This window comes from Erpetoichthys calabaricus, chromosome 2, assembly GCF_900747795.2.
Source record: "Erpetoichthys calabaricus chromosome 2, fErpCal1.3, whole genome shotgun sequence".
NCBI lineage: Eukaryota > Metazoa > Chordata > Cladistia > Polypteriformes > Polypteridae > Erpetoichthys > Erpetoichthys calabaricus.
The window spans coordinates 269,777,071-269,803,175 of record NC_041395.2 but is presented as its reverse complement, the minus strand read 5'-3'; the positions used below and the strand labels follow the sequence as shown (position 1 = coordinate 269,803,175).

The 26,105-nt window shown below is 39.8% G+C and overlaps 1 protein-coding gene across 4 annotated transcripts in view; it reads right to left on the bottom strand.

The window, feature by feature from the left end:
• Nucleotides 1-26,105, bottom strand: part of LOC114647044 (paladin-like) — a 256,380-nt gene that overhangs the window by 91,580 nt on the left and 138,695 nt on the right. For all 4 annotated transcript variants that reach the window (XM_028795527.2, XM_051922927.1, XM_028795529.2 and 1 more), the window contains exons 6-11: nucleotides 22,805-22,965; nucleotides 9,435-9,510; nucleotides 6,277-6,428; nucleotides 2,119-2,215; nucleotides 1,447-1,551; nucleotides 421-516 (exon numbers count right to left, since the gene is read on the bottom strand). In XM_028795527.2, the coding sequence (XP_028651360.1) occupies nucleotides 421-516; nucleotides 1,447-1,551; nucleotides 2,119-2,215; nucleotides 6,277-6,428; nucleotides 9,435-9,510; nucleotides 22,805-22,965 (687 nt within the window). The remainder of the gene's footprint in view (nucleotides 1-420; nucleotides 517-1,446; nucleotides 1,552-2,118; nucleotides 2,216-6,276; nucleotides 6,429-9,434; nucleotides 9,511-22,804; nucleotides 22,966-26,105) is intronic.

Sequence of the window (26,105 nt, the reverse complement as noted above, 5' to 3'; positions counted from 1 at the left end):
CATGGATTGGGATGAAACCAGTTATGTTTTTCATAAACTCTTGTAACCCAGATATTTACAAGTATACCACTGAATTTTTATCATTCTTCACCCATACGCAATAAGGATGGATTTCATGTGCAGTAATAAAATAATTTTGTCACAGCGACAGCTGTTTTGAGCTCTAGAATTACAGAGCATTATAAACATATGAAGGAGACTTATGCATAAGGCAGGATTGAACAAATGGATTACACAGAATAGTCTTGGAGCTTTTTTATTGGAAACAGTAAAGTGGGTGATCCGTGAATGTAGGGATGTTGATGTTACAGACCACAGGAGAAATTAGACTGAATAGTAGACAATACTTTACCCTTTAGAGACTCTTTTATTAGCTTATCATTTCAAAAGCAGCAGTGTAGCCAAATCATTAAAACATACCTGTTCATGAAGATAATAATTAAAGGCTATTAAGTAAAAATAGCATTCCAAGCCTTGCAGTGTTCTCTGGAAAAAGTATTCTTTGGTGCTACTTCCCTGCAAAAATAATAAACAGATTTATTAATACACTGGGAACTATCTGAGGTTTGTTTTCTACCAGACTTTAATCATCTTTAAGGAAAAATATCACTGTACAAATAGTGGCAATATTTTGATCTAGGTCTGTTTTAATACTGACACTGTGAATGAAACAGCACAACTTGAAACATATTCACAGATTAATTCATATATTACTTTGGTATCTGAGAGGTAGCTTACTGCTTATCTGAGAAGAAATTGAAATGATAGCTTCCAAGGCAATTTCTCTTTCAAAAATTCAAAGAGGCCCCTGGAATACACAGCTTCTGTGAAGTGGAGCTTCTCTAACTGAAGACAAGGAGAGGCTATATGTGACTCTCTAAATATTCAGGGTAAGACAATTTAACTGCAAACTTTGTAAATCTACTATCTAAACTAAAAGCACAACAGGATTTATAAAGATACTAGGATGAATGAGAAAAATGCGTTGCTCAGAATACTGGAAATGATTGTAATAAAAAGGCATTTGGAGTGAAGGAAAGACATTACAGGGGTAAATGAATAAAAATGCCAATGTATCAATGTGGCTGGAGATTAGCAATCCTCTGAAAGCATTAGAAATGTTTTTAGTAAAATTATACAGTAAAGAAGTTTACTGTGGCATCAGTAATTTGGCTTTCTAATAGCAGGACTAAAATCATCCATCCACTCACCATTTACTTAACCTGCATTCCTCCCACATCCCAATGAGGTACTTGTTAGGTTAACTGGCAGCTCCCAACTGTCTCAGCATGTGTGAGTGTACCTTGTGATGGACTGGTTGTTTATTCAGATTTGGTTACCACTTTAAACTCAGTGTTGTCAGTTTAGCATCAGGTCCATGTGACCATGAACTGAAGAGGAAGACTGAAAACCACATGAATGGAATAACAGTAACAGCTGATGTACCTGAATCTTGTAATCGTCCCCAATGCCCTCGAGTTTCTTCTTATTTTCATTAATTGCTTCTTTAATATCATGCATTTCTGAACATTCAGCAATTGCAGTATTAACCTGTCATTTTAAAAAAATGAAAATGTTTTTATGGTCTGACCATCATAAGAAAAAGGTTAAAGAAAGAAATATTAAGAATTGTAGCAAAAGTATATGACACCAATGTGTGTGTAGCTATCACACCAATATGCCAGTCATCAGTGAGGCAGAGTTTCCTCGTGGATAAGCACAATTGGCTAATTCTTCACTAACACATATCTGAATTACTGTTTCTAGTTCTGTTCACAGTTTTCTACCAACAAGAAGTATGAGTAGACTACATATGCTCAATAACTTGCTTTTTCATTGGCAGCCAATTTCAGCAAATATTATTTCACACTTAAAGTGTAAACCACATATTTCACTTAATAGCAGTAAATCAACAACACTTCTCATGAAAGCCTGTTACTACATCTTTGTTAATGCAACCATTTATTTGTCAGGAAAGCAGAGAAAAAGGGATATGATTTAACTTCTTTTTTGCTATGATCCCTTCAGTGTTAAGAATTTTATTTTTATGGCATTCTAATACCCCTTCACAATGGCCAAATAGTATAAAATCATTCATACTCACTGAAAGCATCTTACCTCATCAATAATCTGAACTCCATTAGGAATTGCACTGATGAAATTCCGTATAATTTGAAATTGGCACTTCTGTGATAAACATGTGCCTTCAGAAAGTCTAGAATGAAAAAATGAATTCTCATGCAGTAAAACAGATAAACCCATTCTCTAAAAATGAAATGGGGGACTTGGTGTAGATTGACCGACTGGAACTTAAGTTCAGAAATGCTACTTAAATAAAAAAAAAAAGTTTATGATATAAACCGTTACTGTTACATTGTGCATTGCTCACCTTATGCAAGTACTGCATCACTTAAGGTCCAAATTTATAAAAAAAAATGCTAATCACAAAAAGAGTTGCTTTGTGGCTTACGTTTGACAGCATTTAAACCCTGATCACATTACTTTCCAAGAATTATACAAGAAGCCTTTACAGATGACATCCCTAACTGTCATAATAGATACTGTAAGTGTCAGATAACTGCTAAATTCCAAAGCTTTGAGAGGTAGATAACAATCAAATACTTCAATGATTAATAAAAATGGCCCAGTTAATGGTCAAAACTAAAATTAAGACAATTACATTATAAGAAGCAATATTTTATATTCATTTATGAAACCCTGATCATTTTACTATAAATCACAATAGTACAAAGTTCATTAAGCACACCAACATTACAGTCAGTGAAGTACTTCAAAAGTGAATCTGAGAAAATGCACCACAGCCACTTTCAAACAAGTAAAGACTTGTTACAAATCTATATATGAGGGAGAATCAAAAAGTAAAGGCAACTTACCCTTTAATACCGAGAACTATGAGCAGATGAACATAACAATTTTATTACTTCTCTACATAATCTCCCTGCAGCTTGAGGCACTTCTTGTATTGTTCCACTAACTTCTTCATTCCTCGGGAGTAAAGACTTTCAGCTGCCCCGAAATACAGGACTGTACTGCTTCTTTCACTTCATCATCAGTGGTGAACCTGCAACCGTGAAGAGTCTCTTTAAATGGACCAAAGATGTTATAGTCACATGGTGCTAGATCAAGGCTGTGATGGTGATGTGGAACGCCTTCACACTGCAGCTGTTGCATTTTCTCCACCATTACAGTTGCTGTATGGGGATGTGCATTGTCATAGAGCAGCAAGATTGTTCTTGACAGCATTCTCATCTTTTGCTGTGAATTGCTGGTTTCAGTTTGTCTGTAACCATAGCACAGTATGTTGCACTAGTCACTGATCATCTGAGTTCCTGAAAATGTGCCAGAATTGGACCCACATATTTCAAAATAAGGTCATCAGGATTTTCTTGATCGAGGGCTGTCATTTGATTTTATTTTTTACTGGAGAAGACATGCATTCCAACTGCATACTTTGACTTTTGTTTTCCAGATCGCACTGATGGACCCAAGATAGCTGATATCAAAATGTGCAGCAACAGTAGACAACATAGTCCATTGGTCTCCTCTGATCAAGGCATTCCCCATGTTGATGTGGGCTTGTGTGTATGATGTTGATGGCTGATCAGATCAAGATGCAATAGTTACACTTGTTCTTACCACTTTAAAAGTTTCTGCCCATTCATAAGCTTGTAGTTGAATCACGCTGTTTTCACTTCCTTGCTGAGTCGACATTCTTCAGTGAATTTCAGCAGGTTTTACTCTCTCTATCCAAAGAAATCTCACTGCGGCACATTGTTCAACAATGGTACAATCTGAAGTGGAGCATCCATGTTCATTTGACATTGGCTTCAACTAGACTAACGACAGAGTGCTGCACTATGTGTATTTGAGCTACCTGTGTGGTTATGGAGTAATTTTAAAATTGCCTTTACTTTTTGATTTACCCTTGAATATACAATGCAAAGTTGACTAACTGACTCACTTACTCACTTATCAACAAAAACACTATTTCTCCATTTAGTTAAAAAGCTGAAATTTGGCAGGATGGTACATCTAGGGCAGTAGGTATCAGCTAAGAAAGGACATTTTGATATATCAATATTTAGGGGTAAAGCCCATACTACAAAAGACAAAGTAAATACTCCAAAATTTGAAAAATGCTTTGACTAATTTAATTGAAACTTGGTGACATTACAGAAAAAAGAAAATTAGTTGACCCGTATTTTTTTATTTATCGGTAACTGTTGGTAATGATGTTGTAGCAAGTGACCTATTCATAGGCACCACATCCTTTTTTCGTCTCAGCATGCAGAAATGGAGTGAAGCTAAAAGACGACATGCATAGCAATTTGTGCCATTGGGTACATGCAGTACTCCCTATTCCTTGTGATGCAGCATAAAATACATGCAAATTCAAAGGGGGAGTTTGCCCCTCGCACATTGTCCAGTGCTTATATACATATTTACTTCATAGAATTGAATGGCCAACGACACGCTATTGGTGGTAAAATACATGCAATATTGTGGAAAACTAGGGTTTCCATTGGAGGTCAGACTGCGATGGGTCACTGTGCTTCAGTTCACAAAGCAAAAGCAGTAAAGTGCTGGTACAGCATATCCGCCATCTTCAAGCCCTGGATACAAAATAAGCCAGAAGTGACGGCATGCATTGGCAAATATACTGTAAATGGTTGCACAGCTTAGTAAAAGGGCCCTTAATGGGAAGAACATGGAGGAGGCAGACATTGTATATGGTTCAGCATATTATTTCTTTTACCTGTTCTTTTCTGTACAATGGTTACATGCTCAGTTCATTACATGGGCCACATAAATGTGCACCCTGTAAATGTCAATGCTATACATAATAAATTAAAATAAATAAAAATAAATTAAAAATTCAGTGCATATTGCTTCTGACCAAAACCCTCCAAAACTTGTAATGGTACAAGATTACAGATCAAAGCGTAACATTCAAACCTGACTGAAGCTACCACTTTTACAGGATCTGCTACAGTATAAAATAATATTTATACCCAAAATTTCTATTATGCCTACTAATTTCCTGTTTGAATTTAAAATAATACAGTGGAACCTCGGTTCACAAATGTCTCGGTACACGTACAAATCGGTTTACGACCAAAAAGTTTGCCAAACTGTTGCCTCGGGTCACGACCACACACTCGGTATACGAACAAGCCAGTTTCCCTTTCGGTTTGTACATGTTCAGTCTCTCCCTGTGCATTTCCTGTGCAGCGAGCAAGAGAGAGAGAGAGCGAGAGAGCGCGACACACACACACACAGAGGCAGCGCGAGAGAGAGAGACGCACACACACAGGCAGCGCGAGAGAGAGAGCTGGACGCATAAGGTAGGAAGGCAGTTAAAGAATGCACTGGGCTTGATTTTGTTTTCACTTCTGTTTACAAAGATCGGTTCGTAGCGTGCATTGTTGCAATGTTACTTTTCTTGGTGGTTTATTAAATTACGGATTTTTTCAAATGTTCATTTTTTTCCCTGTGCTTAAAACTCATTAAAAAAAAGTGTTTTTAGCCAGTGGTTAGTAGCACTATAGCGCAAACTATTGCAGTGTTAGTTTTCTCTGTTGTTCAAGGTTTTCTCAGTGTTATTCAAAGTTTTTACATTTAGTTTACTATTAAGCTGTGCATTCTATGGTTTAATTAACTATATTTGTGCTTAAAAACTTAAAAAAAATATATATTTACATACAGTTCGTATGGTCTGGAACGGATTAATTTATTTACCTATGGGGGAAATTGCTTCAGTTCACGACCAGAGTTTTGGAACGAATTATGGTCGTGAACCGAGGTTCCACTGTACAGAGTCCTGTAAATTTTCTAATGACCATCAACAAAAGTTAAAATTAGTCAGTAGGAAAGGCAATACTTGATACATGGTACAAATGTCTTACTGGTGGGATATTGTAAGTTGCATATTCAGGAGTAAGGAGGTTCAGAGAACTAATAATAATATAATAATAAATATTGTATACAGAAAAGTACTTAGTTTCATAGTACTGATACATCTGATTAACCAGCGACACTCAATCATCAATAATCAAGGCCAACTCTCTTAAGAAATTTCCCAGGTAGCATTTATATACAGCATGCATAAATGATTTAGAGACATACCACCAAAGACAGATTTAATGAATCCTAGCCTTTAAATGAACAATACTTCTTAAAACAAGTATCACTGTAAAAATACAAAGTTAAATTAGATTTATTAGAAAGCCTGAAAGGAAAATATCAGATGCTCACTTGGCAGCTTCAGGAGCTCCTTTTACTTGGTACATAAATAGAGTCCCGAGGATCATTCCCAAGTTTGTCCTACCAACTCCCACTTGACAGCTGAACAGCAGAGCAGGAAGAGGTCTGCTGTTGTCTCTGCAATGCAGTAAATTGGGGCTTTCCTTTGAAAACACAAAGATCAAAACAAGAGTTTGTTTTCAAAGTAATTTCAATAAGTTATAGAGTTGGAACTTCTTATAAAGAACTGTGTCAATGCCACAGCAAATATATTGTATATACAGTATAACAGATCAGACATACTGTAAACACGAACCAACCAAGCCATACACTCAAAAGTAAAAAATATATATACAGTCATATGAAAAAGTTTGGGAACCTCTTAATTCTTTGGATTTTTGTTTATCATTGGCTGAGCTTTCAAAGTAGCAACTTCCTTTTAATATATGACATGCCTTATGGAAACAGTAGTATTTCAGCAGTGACATTAAGTTTATTGGATTAACAGAAAATATGCAATATGCATCATAACAAAATTAGACAGGTGCATAAATTTGGGCACCCCAACAGAGATATTACATCAATTTTTAGTTGAGCCTCCTTTTGTAAATATAACAGCCTCTAGACGCCTCCTATAGCCTTTGACGAGTGTCTGGATTCTGGATGGAGGTATTTTCTTCCATACAAAATCTCTCCAGTTCAGTTAAATTTGATGGCTGCCGAACATGGACAGCCTGCTTCAAATCGTCTCATAGATTTTCGATGATATTCAAGTCAGGGGACTGTGACGGCCATTCCAGAACATTGTGCTTCTCCCTCTGCATGAATGCCATTGTAGATTTCGAACTGTGTTTTGGGTCATTGTCTAGTTGGAATATCCAACCCCTGCGTAACTTTCACTTTGTGGTTGATGCTTGAACATCATCCTGAAGAATTTTTTGATATTGGGTTAAATTCATCCGACCCTCGACTTTAACAAGGGCCCCAGTCCCTGAACTAATAATACAGTGCCACAGCATGATGGAACCTCCACCAAATTTGACAGTAGGTAGCAGGTGTTTTTCTTGGAATGCGGTGTTCTTCCGCCATGCAAAGCGCTTTTTGTTATGACCAAATACAGTAACTCAATTGTTGTCTCATCAGTCCAAAGCATTTTGTTCCAAAATGAATCTAGCTTGTCTAAATGAGCATTTGCATACAACAAGTGACTCTGTTTGTGGCGTGAGTGCAGAAAGGGCTTCTTTCTCATCACCCTGCCATACAGATGTTCTTTGTGCAAATTGCACTGAATTGTAGAACGATGTATAGATACACCATCTACGGCAAGATGTTCTTGCAGGTCTTTAGAGGTGATCTGTGGGTTGTCTGTAACCATTCTCACAATCCTGCGCATATGCCGCTTCTGTATTTTTCTTGGCCTGCCAGACATGCTGGGTTTAACTGGCAACTGTGCCTGTGGTCTTCCATTTCCTGATTACATTCTTTACATTTGAAACCGACAGTTTAATTCTCTGAGATAGCTTTTTGTAGCCTTCCCCTAAACCATGACACTGAACAATCTTTGTTTTCAGATATTTTGAGAGTTGCGTTGACGATCCCATGCTGTCACTCTTCAGAGGAGAGTCAAAGGGAAGCACAACTTGGCATTGACCATCTTAAATACCTTTTCTCATGATTGGACACACCTGTTTATGAAGTTCAAGGCTTAACGAGCTAATCCAACCAATTTGGTGTTGCAAGTAATCAGCATTGAGCAGTTAAATCATTCAAATCAGCAAAATTACAAGGGTACCAAAATTTTTACACAGCCAGTTTTTCACATTTGATTTAATTTCATACAACTAAATACTGCTTCACTAAAAATCTTTGTTCAGAAAACACCCCAGTACTTAGATGTTCCTAGGAAATGAAAGACATACCACTGTTATCTTTTTTGTTGAAAGTAGAATAAATTATTATGCAGGCTGAGAGGGGTTACCAAACTTTTTCATATGTATATGTAATGTAATTTCTGTCAATTTACAATTTCAAGATGTTTTTTTCTCTTCAGGGCTGGTATCTCCATTAGGAGTCAAGTGCAACCTCCAACTCCTGAACATATTTATTGGTTTGTACCTTTGGGAGAGATGAGTACTGTGGGAAGTAGGTGCATTTTTAGTTACGTTTTCTCAGCCCACCTCCATAGAAGCAATTTTCATTCTGTTGGCTATCTACTTCATTTACACTACCTAGTTACTGTTTATTAGCAAATGGGTATTAAGTGAAGCAAGTAACATTTCCAATTTTAACACCCTAAGGGAGTCAGTACACTCTGACCTTAGCAATCTGCTGTAGAAAGAGAAGACAGCATGTTTCCTGACCACAAGATACAGGTAAATTATATCAACGGAAATATCCATCCATCCATTTTCCAACCCGCTGAATCCGAACACAGGGTCACGGGGGTCTGCTGGAGCCAATCCCAGCCAACACAGGGCACAAGGCAGGAACCAATCCTGGGCAGGGTGCCAACCCACCGCAGGACACACACAAACACACCCACACACCAAGCACACACTAGGGCCAATTTAGAATCGCCAGTCCACCTAACCAGCATGTCTTTGGACTGTGGGAGGAAACCGGAGCGCCCGGAGGAAACCCACGCAGACACAAACAGAAATATCATATATACATTATAAATACAAGCAGGATAAAAAAAAAACAGTTGACTGGAAACAAAGAGTCATACTCTGCGGAAACCAAAAAAAAAGAAAAAGAAAAATAGCAACTTAAATTCAGCGTTTCAAATAGCACAAAATATTCAATTAAACCATTCTACTTTGTATGATCCTTGTGACCCACAATCACAGGGGTTGGACACTTAAACACACACCAAACTCACTAATATAAGTCCAACTTAAAGTGTCTGGTTAATCTAATATGCACATCTATGGCAAACTGGAGAACCCTGGAAAAATCCACATGGACACAGCAGGAATGTACAAATTACAGAGAGACAGTGGCCATCCAGGACTTTAAAACAGTCTCCTCGAGCTGTGTGGCAGTAGTGCTATGCTGTTAACTTTATTGTATTGTTTCTGGTGTTGAAACAACACAAAGCAATCATGGATCATTTTTGAAATGCTCCATAATGTGCTTCATTTAAGGAATATTTTGTATACTTATCTTACCCTCAAAGTATTAATAAATGTATCAAAATGTTCCTCCAAAGGAGCTCCTTCCATTGGCAGGGGCAACCGAAGATATCTGGGTAGAAGAAGAGAGAAATACAATGAATCACAATAGTTAAATGACATTAGATAAAAAGTACTAAAATCAATGGCCAAGTAAAATTAATTGTCTACACATCTCCCTGTCCTGTGACAGACAATAGACACAATAAATATATCCTTGAGTGTAAAAAAAATACTACAAGTGTAATGCCTAATCTGGCCTCAAAGTGGCATAATTACAATGTTTTATTTTCTCCACACAACTGAAAGTCTGTGATGCAATTCACAATACTTGAACACAGATGCTTAGCCAGAATGCTGGTTTCTTTCCTAAATCTGCACAGCAGGAAGTTATCAAATTAACTTGTACACACATTGCCACTCATGCACTGGATATTTCTTTTTCAGTACAGCTTATTAAATCTATGCTGTGACTGAACAGCAAGTACAGTATGTTTTAGCAGACTAAGTTTCAATACCTATTGTGGTAAGCAGCCCGGACACAGACAGGCACAACATACATTTATTCATAATTATATTTTACAAAGTGCCACGTACAACCCAGTGCCCCAGCGCCAATCACCCTTCAGTCCTGGCCACTTAACAATGCCTCTCTTCTGACCACCTCCACTCCTCTCCTAGGAGCTCTGTCAATAATGGAGAATCAACTGCATCCACTAAACAGTATCATCTCCAGACAGAGGAGCAGCTTCAGCAACAGACTGCTGTCACTTTCCTGCTCCACTGAAGAGACTGAGGAGATCGTTCCTCCCCCACACTATGCAACTCTTCAATTCCACCTGGGGGCGTAAACGTTAACATTATACAGTTATTGTCTGTCTGTATACCTGCATTGTTATCACTCTTTAATTTACTATTTTTCTTTATCAGTATGCTGCTGCTGGAGTATGTGAATTTCCCCTTGGGAGTAATAAAGTATCTATCTATCTATCTATCTATCTATCTATCTATCTATCTATCTATCTATCTATCTATCTATCTATCTATCTATCTATCTATCTATCTATCTATCTATCCATCCTCTTCCACCCGACTCCAGCCTTCGAATGGAACATGCTCCAGGTGCCTTCCCGATGAACTTCTGCCAGCACTCCCTGGTGTGGCAGAAGTGTCAGCTGTGCACCCGGAAGCACTCCGGGTGTCCCTGGTCTTCGTCCCTCCAGCACTTCCAGGTGTGGCAGAAGTGATGACAACCAGGGTTCTCCAGGCATTCGGGCGTCCCCTGGCAGTGACCACGGGCCCCTATAGGGTTAAGCTTCAATGCTCCTTTCCTGTGGTCCCCATAGCCACCAGGGCGGTCACCCCCTCGTGGTCCGGAGGAGGCGTAATCCCTCCTCCGGTCCTTCCAGGCGTCCCAATGGGGTACTGCCCCCAGCCACTCGTCACACTATATACAGTAGCATACAGAAAAATTAAATGCTTAAACAAAAAAGACAAGCAATTGCAAGTTAAGCACAAGCATTTACAAAACCATTACAATGTCAGGCAGTCTGGTCTGCTCCAAAATGCAAAGTTACATGCTCTGTTCATCACCAATTTTCCATGTGACCTCATGCATGTCATTTAACTGCTGCTTGGATACATAAAACAATCAGAGATTGTAAGATTGCCAATATGTAATCTACAACAAGACACATTTTTACTTTTTCCCCTTTAAAATTATTGTAGTGCATATTATTTGGATTAGATAATAATAGTGGAGTGGAATGTTCACAAGTACAGTTGTCAGAAAAATTAACTTATTTTTAAATTCAGAGAAATGAATACTTTATGATGAAGACTGCCTACAAAATTAAAAATACAGCATAATGGATCAAAACCTACTTTCTTAGAAATTGCATTCTCCACAGCGCATCCTTCATAGTAAAAAAACATTTTTCCTGCCATAAACATGTAATGGAGTTACTCAGTCAAGAATAAAGGTGTAAAATGCAAAGCCACAAAAACAGAGTGATTAACCACAAGCAGTAGTGAATTAAAAACAAAAATGAAAACTAAAATGGCACCTGCTGGCTAACTTGATATCCAAAGACAGCACATTCTTTAACTCTGACACTGTGCTTCATTACTTTTGTTGTTTTAAACCCCACCTTATGTATGTGTGCACAACATTTTAATTATATACTTTGTGTACATTTCCTTCTATTTCCTATCCTTACTGCATGCAGAAAATTATGCACCTCCTAGGAGTGGCTGCTGATTTTCATCTAAAATAACACTCACAAGCTAAAGAAAACGCAACTGCTAACTCTGGATACATATTTTATTCACTTACAAAGATCATAAATTTGCCAAATCTTTGTTTTATCCTTTTTAAATGTTTTTGCACATATAATCTGAGCTGCGGACTCGAGATTGTTAAGAACAAAGGCACTCTTTTTTCCTCACCTCTTGAAGACAACCCTAACCTTAAAGGAAGAACCACAAAAAGGTAAGAGTGAAATTCAAAAGAACTCAAGCACATCTTCATATCAGCTTTCAGGTTCCCAGCTCACTGAAGTCTTTAGGTTACCTTGGCAAAAGCAGGCATTTGGCGGGCTACATTCAGTAAACAGAAAGGCTTGGGAGCCCAAGTTTCTTGTTGGACACCCACCTGTAAAATCCTCTTAGCTGCTTTGTGTAAAAATTTTTATCCCATTTGGACTTCTGAAGTTTAACATAGAAACCACTGCTAATAGTAAAGATAACCAAAGTAAAATCTGGACAACTCCATTATTAACAATGCCCCATTGTTTTTAACACTTCTTTACCTGCAGCTGAACTAAGCTAAGATTGGGGGCGTCCTTGACAAGTGACATATAAAGTGAAACATGTCAGCTGTGTTTTTATTTGTAATGATCAAACTGTACAACCTTCACCTCCATCTTTCTAAGTGAAGTGGTTCTAGAAAACCCTTCTTTCCAGTGGGTATGTTTGATTAAGTTCACATCACATAATGTGACTTTTCAGCAATTTTCAGTCATCGACTTCATTTATATACTGTAATCTTAGCAATTTGGGTGTAGACAGTGGCATGCTCCAGTGAAGGCGAGTCACATAATGTACCTGTTAACTCCTTGTATAGCACCAGTTCTGTCAGGAAGCACGTTACTGGCTATCACAAAAAGGAGCGAGTACAACTGCACTGGAAGGACATCACAAACTCGGCAAAACAGACATACCCAACGATTTTTTATTTATTTTGAAATGAAGGAATTTCAGACCAGGTACATGTTGAAACTTTTAAATATTCCAGTTTTAATATGCAAAAAAACAACACTAATTACAGCCAGTAAGTAAAAAAAAGGACTCTAATTAATACAAAATAACACAAATGACTGCAGATTACTGCAAAAGCTTACAAAAAACTATTGGCAGACAATAAAAAAACGGTATGGAGGTTACATGTTGAGTATTATTGAAGGTTAGTTGATATATAGAACTCATCAAATTTTTCTGCACATGGATTTCAGTGGATAGAGTGGGTTTAATTTTAAATGGAGCACACTGTTGTGATTTTGAAAACAGAATATGTAGGACCAATGTGAAAAGGAAGGAATTTGAAAAAAAAATACAGGGACCATGGATGAAAATGTATTTATGAACAGTCAACACTAAGTAATGAAAGCATTTTTTAGAATTCTTCACTGCATAAACACTGGTCTGAAGAGACATTGTGCTTATAAGATTTGAGAGTCCATGAAACTCTTATAAAGCAGGTGTACATCCAATAGTATTCACCATTATAAAGAAGATGTGTACAGTGATCCCCCACTATATCACGGCTCAGCTATCGCGCCCCCGCTACATCGCGGATTTATTAATATTATTATTATTACTAGTGGGCTTTGCTCGCCCACCCACAGGTTTGGTTTACCAGATAAACAATTTAAAGAGATTGTTATTTTCATGGGAATTGTTACATATGCACTATTTTCATTTTTACTTTAAAACATTTGTAAAAACAACATTTGTCCTTTATTTCCAGCCCCAGGCGTAGTTAAATCTCTTTCTCGCGGCACTTATAATACTGCTCGCGTTGTGAAGGGGGGTCTGAACGCCTGCTAAAAAGATGTGATCGGTTCAGCTGGTGTCTTGCTGCTGCTGCTAGCCAGCTGTGTGTTGTGCTTGTCGCGCTTTGCGTCAATCACTTAAAAGCCTGTACAGTAGATGTCCTTTTGCCACTTCGTGTCTCTGCCGCTAGCATTCTGAAGGAGGAGGGGGAATGTGAGGGCTGAACACACGCTAAGGAGATGCGCTCGGATCATCTGCTGGCTTGCTGCAGCTGCTGCTGGCAAGCTGCATGTTCTGCTTGTCGTTGTTTTAAGAGCTGGGAGCACCTGAAGTTTGTCTGCCGAAAGCATTCCAACAACTGCCAGGTTAGATGTCAGTGAGCTTGTTTTAAATTGTTTGTAAGTAGGGCGTGACGTGCAAAAGTCACCGTCTCATGGGTTTTGCTTCGTAAGGTTGTAATGTCTAGTCTTGCGTGTTGTCAAAGTGTCTCTCCGAGATGATCTGGACTCGATCACTTCACTCAACCCCCCCAGAGGTGTGCTACCACTTTAAGTCTCTCCCGCTCGTGTTGTGAAGGGGGGGAGCTGAACGCACGCTAAGCAGAAGTAGATGGATCAGCTACTAGCTTTGTGCTGCTTCTGCCAAGATGCCTGTTCTGCTTGTCGCTGTGCGCGTTGATCATTTAAAAGCCTGTACAGCAGCTGTCCTTCTGTCTCACTGCCTTGACTTCCGTGACGTTAAAATGTCTCTCACGGGATGTCAAATTGTCTTCTGAGAAGATCAAGCCTCGTCTCCCTGTCAAGATTTTTTTTTATCATAGAGAGATGTTACACATATCCTTAGCCCGACATCCACATATCATATGTGTTTACAAAGTGTGTTTTAATAAGTTTACATCTCTCTCTCATTTTTCCTAGGGCACGAAGCGGAAGCGGAAGCAAAGCAGAAGCGGACAATGGCCGACAGTGAGGTGAATCGCATTGCAACTGTAGTCGAGGAACTCCAGGCACTCGATGAACAGATTCAGAATCTTCTGTCCAGACGAAGATACCTCAGAGATCTGAAGGCTCGGCTGTTGGATAAACCGTCCTCGCCATCTGTTATCGGCGTAACATCAACCCCGCGTTGTGCCGCGCAAGTCACCTTCACCCCCGCGCCTCGTAGGAGCGACACCGATGATGACCTCGGTGTATTTCAGCTATGCAGGCGGGGGTTCAAGGCCAGAACACCTCCATCGGCACAGGCAAGCATCGTAACCCAGAACCGGTTTGACCCTCTAAGCGTCCCCAGTTCGCCTTCAGCTCCTGGTGATGTAATTGTGGTAGGTGATTCTATTGTTAGGAACCTCAATATCACTTGCCCTAATAGAAAATCTTTTGTTTCTTGTTTTCCCGGTGCTCGCGTCCGAGATGTGACGAGACGTGCACCGGCGATCTACAAGAACAGGGCAGTTGGAGCCATTGTTATACATGCTGGCGTAAACGACATAAGGCACCGACAGTCGGAGATCCTCAAGGCAGACTTCACTGCATTAATTAAAGACACAAAGGAGAGGACCCCATCGGCAAAGATATTCATCTCGGGTCCACTCCCTCTCGTCAGACGATCAAACGAGTATTACAGTCGTCTGCTTGGTTTAAACAACTGGCTGCAGGGCTTCTGCAAGAATCAAGACATCGGGTTCATTAACAACTGGGACCTCTTTTGGGAAAGACCCGCGTTTCTTCAAGCGAGATGGCCTGCATCCGAACAGCTTCGGCGCCCGGGTCCTCTCCGAAAACATATCGAAGGTAATTCGTTTATCTTGACTATCTATCTCTGCTTTTAACCCCTTCCGAAATGCCACTCCTGTGTTTGGTCATGATAATTGTTTAAAAAAATCTTCCATAAAAGTGCGCAACATAAATACTGTAATAACCAATCTTAATGCACATAGAAAATCTAGGCAATACGGCATAAACGCCAATAATTTAATTAAAGTTACTACTTTAGATGAACAATGTATTAAAACTGTAAAAACAGATCATAGATTAAATAAAAAATACACACAGAGCGGCGCTAATAAAAATAACTTAATTCCTGTTCCCTATATCAATAACGCACATAGTATTCATCTCTGCTCCTCCGAAACATTGAATATGGCACTATTAAATATTAGAGCTTTAACTAACAAGACGTTTTTTATCAACGACATTATTAGTGAAAAAAAAATAGATTTTATTGCACTAAGTGAAACGTGGCTTAGCTCAGATGGCGCAGCTGTTTTAATCGAATCTGCGCCTCCGGATTACAGTTTTACTCGTGCTGATCGCCAAGGAAAGAGAGGTGGAGGGCTAGCAAACATTTACTCGAGCAGGTTAAAATGTAAAAATATCAGTTTTGGTAAGTTCAAGTCTTTTGAGTATCTCGCCATTGTTATTCAGGGAGTTTCTCACGTTCTAGTATTATCCGTGTATAGACCTCCTAAATTCAACGCGTCTTTCTTTGAGGAATTCTCTGACTTGATGTCAATCTTAATTACGAACTATGACGCGCTCTTAATAGTCGGCGACTTTAATTTTCATGTAGATAATCAATGTGACCAAAAAGTAAAAGAATTTATGAACCTCCTGGACTCTTTTGATTTGAGACAGCTCGTTAATCAGCCTACACATAAAGCAGGTCATACGTTAGACTTAGTAATTACTAAAGGATTAAAAGTTGATATAAAGCAGGTCATTGATACGGGTCTTTCAGACCATTTTCTTCTACTTTTTAATATAGAAATAATGATAGAAAACACTCATGAGAAGCATATTGTTAAAACACTCTTCTTTGACTCATCAGCAACTTTAAAACTTACAAACATTCTAACCAATCAGTCCGTTTATAGTGCCAACTATAATAGCGAGGAGAATGTAAATAGTAAGGTGGAAAGATTTAATACTAAAGTGAGGGCTGCTGTTGACATAGTTGCACCTGAAAAGACAGTTAAAAAATCTTCTAGCATTGTTATACCTTGGAAGACCCAAAGAGTGTCTGATTTAAAGAGAACATGCCGTAGAGCTGAGCGTAAATGGAGGAAGACTAAACTAACTATTGACTATGAGATATTAAAAGTTAAAATAACAGAATACAATAACACAGTCCGTCTTGAGAGGCGCTGCTATTTCTCTAAGCTTATAAATAACAATGCTAGTAATCCCAGAGTCTTATTTTCGACAATTGATCATCTGTTAAACCCAGGTAACTCAAAGGAATGCCTCCTAAGTACTTCCAGTAAAACCTGTGAGGCTATCGCTGTATTTTTCAATCAAAAAATTAATGATATTAGAAATAACATAGTATATCTCCCCAACACTAAGGATCCCCCGAAACCCCAGTACTCCATAATAAATAAATTAGAGTCTTTCACTAGGATAGATTTACCTGATTTGCATAAAATAATTTCTCAAATGAAACCATCCACCTGTGCCCTTGACTCAATACCAACAAATTTTTTCAAAGAAGTATCGGGCGTGCTTATTGATAATGTTTTTGACATAGTAAATTCGTCATTAGATACGGGGGTCTTCCCAGACTGTCTTAAGACTGCGGTAGTTAAACCCCTACTTAAGAAAAATAATCTCGACCCCTCTTCTCTTGAAAATTATAGACCCATCTCTAACCTGCCTTTCTTAAGTAAAATTCTAGAGAAGGCAGTCATTATGCAGTTAAATGAGCACCTCAATAAACATGCTATTCTTGATAAATTTCAGTCAGGTTTTAGAACAAATCACAGCACAGAAACTGCACTCGTTAAAGTAGTAAATGACTTGCGGGTAAATGCAGACAGAGGCCATTTATCTGTTCTCATCCTCTTAGATTTGAGTGCCGCATTTGACACTATTGATCATAATATTCTTAAGAATCGCCTTAGTCAATGGGTGGGCCTCTCTGGCAGTGTCTTAAACTGGTTTGAATCCTACCTGGCAGGGAGAAAATTCTTTGTTAGTTGTGGTAATTATAACTCAAAGACACATGATATTCTATATGGTGTTCCACAAGGCTCTATCCTGGGTCCGCTGCTCTTCTCAATCTACATGCTTCCATTAGGTCAGATTATCTCGGGACATAACGTGAGCTACCACAGCTATGCTGATGACACACAGCTGTATGTATCAATAGCACCTGATGACCCTAAATCTCTTGATTCGCTAACACAATGTCTAACCTGTATCTCAGAATGGATGAATAGTAACTTTCTCAAATTAAATAAAGAAAAAAACGAAATCTTAGTGATTGGCAATAATGGATACAGTGAGGCTATTAGAAATAAACTGGATGCATTAGGATTAAAAGTCAAATCGGAGGTAAAAAGCTTAGGGGTAACCGTTGATTGTAATCTGAATTTTAAATCGCATATTAATAAAATCACTAGGACAGCATTTTTTCACCTAAGGAACATAGCAAAAGTTAGACCTCTTATATCATCGAAAGATGCAGAGAAATTAGTTCATGCGTTTGTCTTTAGTTGACTAGATTACTGTAATGCACTCCTCTCAGGACTACCCAAAAAAGACATCAATCGTTTGCAGTTAGTGCAGAATGCAGCTGCTAGAATCCTTACCAGGAAAAGAAAATCCGAACACATTTCTCCAGTTTTGATGTCACTACACTGGTTACCTGTGTCATTCAGAATTGACTTTAAAATTCTGCTTATGGTTTATAAAGCTTTAAATAATCTCGCCCCGTCTTATATATCGGAATGTCTGACACCTTATATTCCAAATCGCAACCTCAGATCCTCAACTGAGTGTCTCCTTAGAATTCCAAGAGCAAAACTTAAAAGAAGTGGTGAGGCGGCCTTCTGCTGTTATGCACCTAAAATCTGGAATAGCCTGCCAGTAGGAATTCGCCAGGCTAATACAGTGGAGCACTTTAAAAAACTACTGAAAACACATTACTTTAACATGTCCTTCTCATAACTTCACTGTAATTTAATCCTGACACTCTGTATATCCAATTCATTATAATAACTATTCATTCAAAATTTGTACTAACCCCTACTCTCTCTTCTGTTTCCTTTTCCGGTGTCCTATTGGTGGTGGCTTGTGCCACCACCATCTACCCAAAGCACCATGATGTTCCAACAATGATGGATGGATTAAAAGCCAGAAGTCTGTATAACCATCAGCATCAAGTGACTCCGTGAGAACCCTAACTACAAAGAGGACTATTTCATTTATGTTAGGTAGAATGCCCAAAGGGGACTGGGCGGTCTCGTGGCCTGGAACCCCTACAGATTTTATTTTTTTCTCCAGCCTTCTGGAGTTTTTTTTTGTTTTTTCTGTCCACCCTGGCCATCGGACCTTACTCCTTTTTATGTTAACTAAGGTTGTCTTATTTTAATTTCTTATTTGTCTTTTATTCTTCTTTTCTTCATTATGTAAAGCACTTTGAGCTACTTTTTGTATGAAAATGTGCTATATAAATAAATGTTGTTGTTGTTGTTGTTGTGTGGGAGGGGTATTTTAAGGCTAAAACTATAAAAAAAATGTTTATTTATATGGTCTTTCTATATTGCAGATTTTCACCTATCGGTGATGGGTCTGGAACGTAACTTCCGCGATAGACGGGGGATCACTGTAAACAAGACATCATAGGGAACATATAGATAGACAGACAAACAGAAAATACTTTGAAAGACTTTACAGAAACTCAATAAAAATAGACATACAATAACAAACAACAATCAACCAAACAAACACATAAAAATTTCTAGCTTGGGTAATGACGGGCTTTTAAGTTGATGAGAGTGGGGAAAGATCTGTCTAAAGGTGCCATAGGTTGACATTTAAACATTTAAATAAAGGTGGTCCAGCATGTTGTGTCCACAAATTGAATATGAAACATACTGATTGTCGTGGCGGCAATCCCCGAACCCATTGGTGGACACCAGTGGTGAGGGATGCTGTCAAGCTGAAGAAGGAGTCCTACCGGTCCCTTTTGTCCTGTGGGACTCTGGAGGCAGCTAATAGGTACCGGCAGGCCAAGTGGAATGCTGCTTCAGTGGTTGCTGAGGCAAAAACTTGGGCATAGGAGGAGTTTGGGGAGGCCATGGAGAATGACTTTTGGATGGCTTCGAGGAGATTCTGGTCCGGCGTCTCAGGAGGGGGAAGCAGTGCAGTGTCAACACTGTATATGGTGGGGATGGTGTGCTGCTGACCTCGACTCGGGACATTGTGGGTTGGTGGGGGGGGGGGGGGGGGGGGGGGGGTACTTCAAAGACCTCCTCAATCCCACTAACATGCCTTCCAATGAGGAAGCAGAGCCTGGGGACTCAGAGGTGGACTCCCCCATCTCTGGGACTGAGGTCACCGAGGTGGTCAAAAAACTCCTTGGTGGCAGGGCCCCGGGGGTGGATAAGATACGCCCGGAGTTCCTCAAGGCTCTGGATGTTGTAGGGCTGTCTTGGTTGACACATCTCTGCAACATCGCATGGACATCAGGGACAGTGCCTCTGGATTGGCAGACCAGGGTGGTGGTCCCCCTCTTTAAGAAGGGGGACCGGAGGGTGTGTTCCAACTACAGAGGGACCACACTCCTCAGCCTCCCTGGAAAAGTCTATTCGGGAGTTCTGGAGAGGACGGTCCATCGGATAGTCGAACCTCGGATTCAGGAGGAACAGTGTGGTTTTCGTCCTGGTCGCGGAACAGTGGACCAGCTCTACACCCTTAGCAGAGTCCTGGAGGGTGCATGGGAGTTCGCCCAACCAGTCTACATGTGTTTTGTGGACTTGGAAAAGGCGTTCGACCGTGTCCCTCGGGGAATCCTGTGGGGGGTGCTCCGGGAGTATGGGGTACCGGACCCCCTGATAAGGGCTGTTCGGTCCCTGTACAACCAGTGTCAGAGCTTGGTTCACATTGCCGGCAGTAAGTCGAATCCGTTTCCGGTGAGAGTTGGATTCCGCCAGGGCTGCCCTTTGTCACCGATTCTGTTCATAACTTTTATGGACAGAATTTCTAGGCGCAGCCAGGGTGTTGAGGGGGTCCGGTTTGGTGGATTCAGGATTGGGTCACTGCTTTTTGCAGATGATAATGTCCTGTTTGCTTCATCAGACCGTGATCTTCAGCTCTCTCTGGATCGGTTCGCAACTGAGTGTGAAGCGGATGGCATGGGAATCAGGGTTTTATTCAATAAGGGCGCGCACAAAAAGGCGAGCTTCAAAAGGGCGACCTCAATTGAGCGCGGCGAATAAAGGCGTTCGTAGATAATTTAGTTCAAATGGCTCTGGAATATGTGAAGAGCAACAAAGGTGCAGATCTACTCGTAGTCGAAGGCTACTCATTCAGAAAGGAGAAAACTATAAACGGGAAACACATCTGGAAATGCACTGAATATAGGATTGGAAAATGTGTCTTGAACAGCTCATTGCAGGTCGGCCTATTCCAAGGCCAAGGAAGACCTACAGAGACACTTCGGAGCGAATTAAATCAATTGTCCTTGATTATGCTAATAGACCGCATCTCAAATATCTATGTGGCATTGCACATAATCTACAGCTTCAAGTGTAACACAACAATGAGTAAGAGCAGAAAACAACGAAATATAGAGAGCTTTAGAAACAGTTCGTTAGAAGTTCATGCATTAATTAATTGGATGTTTTAATATTCTTGCTTTCGCCTTTTTATACGTTCAATCATTGCCTTTATCTAATAAATTTTCTTCACAAATTTGTTCCAGAAATAGTTCGTTAGAAGTTCATGCATTAATTAATTGGATGTTTTAATATTCTTGCTTTCACCTTTTTATACGTTCAATCATTGCCTTTATCTAATAAATTTTCTGTAATAATTTTGTTGCGTTTGCCTTTATTCGCTGTGCCCAATTGAGGTCGCCCTTTTGAAGCTTGCCTTTATTTATGCGCGCCTTTATTCGCTGCGCCCAATTGAGGTCGCCCTTTTGAAGCTCGCCTTTATTTACGCGCCCTTATTGAAAGATACTGGGAATCAGCACCTCCAAATCCAAGACCATGGTCCTCAGCTGGAAAAGGGTGGAGTGCCCTCTCAGGGTTGGGAGCAAGATCCTGCCTCAAGTGGATGAGTTCAAGTATCTCGGGGTCTTGTTCACGAGTGAGGGAAGAATGGAGCATGAGATCAACAGGCGGATCGGTGCGGTGTCCACAGTGATGCAGGCTCTGTATCGGTCTGTCGTGGTGAAAAAGGAGCTGAGCTGTAAGGCAAAGCTCTCAATTTACCAGTCGATCTATGTTCCTACCCTCACCTATGGTCATGAGCTATGGGTAGTGACTGAAAGAACGAGATCGCGAATACAAGCGGCTGAAATGAGTTTCCTCCGTAGGGTGTCTGAGCTCTCCCTTAAAGATAGGGTAAGAAGCTCAGTCATCCGGGAGGGGCTCAGAGTAGAGCCGCTGCTCCACCGCATCGAGAGGAGTCAGATGAGGTGGCTCGGGCATCTGATCAGGATGCCTCCTGGACGCCTCCCTGGTGAGGTGTTCTGGGCACATCCAACCGGGAGGAGGCCCCGGGGAAGACCCAGGACACGCTGGCGGGCCTATGTCTCCCGGCTGGCCCGGGAATGCCTCGGGATTCTCCCGGAAGAGCTAGAAGAAGTGGCCGGGGAGAGGGAAGTCTGGGTATCTCTGCTCAAGCTACTGCCCCCGCGACCCGACCTCGGATAAGCGGAAGAGGATGGATGGACATACTGATGGAATTTTGCTATTGATCCTTACAAAAATCCCACAGTTGAAGTCACCACATATGTGGAATGATACATCATTACAGTGTTGGTAACAGGGTGATTGAGTTTTGTTGTTGACTCTCAATTTGCACAGGAATGAATATAAACATTAAGTAGGATCATGCAATCTATCTTCCCAGTCCCCCTCTTGCCTTTTTTCCACTTCATTTGATCATATTAAATGAAATCTGCCCAGCATTAAAAAAAAAAATCTGAAACAAGGGGTTTAAGCCAGTTCTCCAAAATACCCAAAATGCTACAGTATCTAAACGGGCTGTGACTCACCATGACAGGAGACAGCTCATCCATATTATTTGAAAGTGATCAAACACTCACTATTTCTGCCTTACTTTTATCCTTGCTCGTGCTCTTAATACATTGTTTAAAAAAAGAAGTTTATCAGAAACTATTAACTACAAAGAAAAAACAAAGAGAGGGAGAACACAGAGGTTCTGTAAAAGGCGGCCACCTGCATTGTGCCCAGAAGTTGACACCATAAAAGACATCCCTAAAAAAAACTCTTCACTCGAGTGCATGAAAAGTGCATTGCAATATCAGGCAAAATTCAAATATTATATATTTAAATAAGTTACCTGTATGAAGGCATTGTGAAAACAGGCCTCTTAAAAACTTCTTCAGTAACATGGATGTCCTCTTCACAGCTTATAGTAACGCGTTGAGGTTCATCTTTAAAGTGCTCAATGTCTTTGTAAACATAGTAGACATTTTCATTCAACTGAGCAAAGTCACAAAGCTGTAAAAGTTAAAGCTACAATAAGAGTTCTCTCCAAAATAATTACAGTATTAATGATATTAAACCATAATGATAAATTAAAACAAAATCTTGCATTGTAGATGTCTCCGATGCTTTTCATTCTGTATATCACATGTGTGTACTCTAGCATTTGCTGCATGATTTATTATATGCTATGCATGACTGGTATATTATACAATTGAAACCTCCATTTTTAATTTTTGTTTTAGTCTTCTGTGCCTGGAAAGAGATATGATCAAAAACAAAAGTGGAACCGGGACTCTTGTCTGTAATGCATATATACAACCCATGCAAAATCCCCTCACACGGCCCCATTCCTATAGCCCTCCGCTTCGCTATGTGACTTTCTGGACTTTGGCTGCAAATGACATGAAATTAGTACCCACCAATATTTTATCTAAGTAGAGCCATGACAAGTCTGTCCATGTTTCACAAAATAAGTTACTGAATGCTGCATCATAATGAACTTATAATGAACATAAGTATTCCCTCCTCATTATAATTTTTTTTTTTGGCAAACACTTTCATTAACAGCAAATTATATTCTGGTACTAAATAGAAAAAAACAACACACAGCAAAATATTAAAACAAATCACACGAAGAATACAGTAGGTTATAGTTTAAAAAAATATTGCAGTTTCCATTATTTTTAACGACAAAGGAAACCAGCTTTTTGCTATGGTGAATGCTTAGTGGTTTTAACATGAAACAACAGCAAATCAGGGATGTAATTTTAAAGAGTAAAATAGAACAGAATTAAGAGCAGAACAACGGTTTAAGGGCTCTGGAGAAGTGTTTAAAATGTATTGTTAGTAAACCTGTTAACTAAAAAGCAGAGCAGTGCAGTAAAAAAAAAAATCAGTTAGTTATATAAACGACAGCACAAACTAACAATTGAATAATCATAATTTGTTAATCTCCAAGGTGAAGCTATCTTTTCACATGACCTTTGATCATGGAAATAATGTGCAAAACACATGCAAAATACACAAGTATTGCAGCATAGCATGTTCATATTTTTATTAAAAAAAAAGAAAGGACAGCCTTTTTACAATCCTTTTAGAATTTTTCAAATATATTCAGATTACATTTGAATGGTGATGTTCATTCTGACAGGGACTTGAAAATGTGAATTAAAGCTTTCTCTTAATCTTCAGAACGAATGGGTAAATCTTAAATTACAGTATATTTTTGAAGAGCCAAATTTAACATGATCTCTTTAACAGAAGTTTAACAGTGGCAGCTTTGAAGTATCCTCACAGGTGGCACAGTGGTAGTGCTGTTGCTTTGCAGTAAGGAGAATGTGAGTTCGTTTCCTGGGTCCCTCCCTATGTGGAGAGCGCTTTGAGTAGTGACAAAAGTGCTATATACTGTAAATGTAAAGAATTATTATTATTATTAAGTAGACACAATATTGTTCAATATAAATGAATGAATTACAGTGATGTATAGATTTATGGCCAACAAAGTTAAGGCCATTTGTACTTCCGTACAACCGAGGGCCACAGGAAAACAATAGGGTAAAAATGTTGTATAAAATTGTTCTAGAAATTGCCAAAACCAGTCACTACAGACCATAAACAGCATAAGCCTTTTGTTTATCACATACTTGCAGCAGCACTGCCAACCATAAAATGATGCACTCTGCATAGAAGGTATGAGAGAAGTACATATATTAAAGGAACACTTTGAAAACCCATCAGATCTCAATGGGGAAAAAAATTCTACTGGATATCTATACTGATATGGACTGGGTAATCTGTTAGGAAACGAAAGAATGACACATCGTTTGATGGAAATGAAAATTATCAACCTACAGAGGGCTGAATTCAAAGACACCGCGAAAATCAAAGTGAAAAAATGATGCAGCAGGCTAGTCCATTTTGCCAAAATTTCATTGCAGCAACTCAAAATCATACTCAGTAGTTTGTATGGCCCCCACATGCTCCTAGTGAGATGATGGATGGTGTCTTGGGGGATCTCCTTCCAGATCTGGACCAGGGCATCAATGAGCTCCTGGACAGTCTGAGGTGCAACCTGGCGGGGTCGGATTGACTGAAAAATAATGTCCCAGAGGTATTCTATTGGATTTAGGTCAGGCGAGTGTGGGGGCTAGTCAATGGTATTAATTCCTTCATCCTCCAGGAACTGCCTGCATACTCTCGCCACATGAGGCCGGGCATTGTTGTGCACTAGGAGGAACCCAGGACCCACTGAACCAGCATTAGGTCTTACAATGGATCCAAGGATTTGGTGGACCTGCAAATTCTGATATTAAATGGCAAATGCCAATTGAGGACCACGGTGCAGGGCAGTGAGCACAGGGCCCACTAGAGGATGTCGGGCCCTCAGGCCACCCTCATGAAGTCTGTGTCATTTTGTAGGGCTCTGCCAGTGCTCCTTCTGCTCCTCCTTGTCCAACCTGATGGGATAGGGACCTTCTACAGCCCTGTCCAGCTCTCCTAGAGTAACTGCCTGATCTCCTGGAATCTCCACCATGCCCTTGAGACTGTGATGGGAGACACCGCAAACTTTCTGGCAATGGCACGTATTGATGTGCCATTCTGGAGAACTTTGACTACCTGTGCAACCTTTGTGGAGTCCAAGTTTCGCCTCACGCTAACAGTAGTGACACTGACCGCAGCCAAATGCAAAACTAGTAAAAAAAAAGTCAGAAAAGATGAGGAGGGAAAAATGTCAGTGGCCTCCACCTGTTAAACCATTTCTGTTTTGGGGGTCATCTCATTGTTGCCCCTCTAGTGCACCTGTTGTTAATTTCATTAAGTAAAATGAAATTGCTCACACTCAATACACCAAGGGCCATGTATTCCTTACAATCCATGGTATATACACAATGGGACGGCGAGGGGACACCCTGTCCTCACAGATTATCGAAGACTAATAATACCGGCTATAGAGAAAGAGGGGTGACATCTGTCCATCCTAACTAGGGCTCCAAATAGGCTTTGACAGGCACTGAGAGAGACAGACAGACAGACAGACAGACAGACAGACAGACAGAATGAATGAATGAATGAATATATCTGTACTCTCTGGTCATGGTCACCATGGAGGTGTTATATACAAAACTAGCTCTACCAGTATTCTTTACTTATCA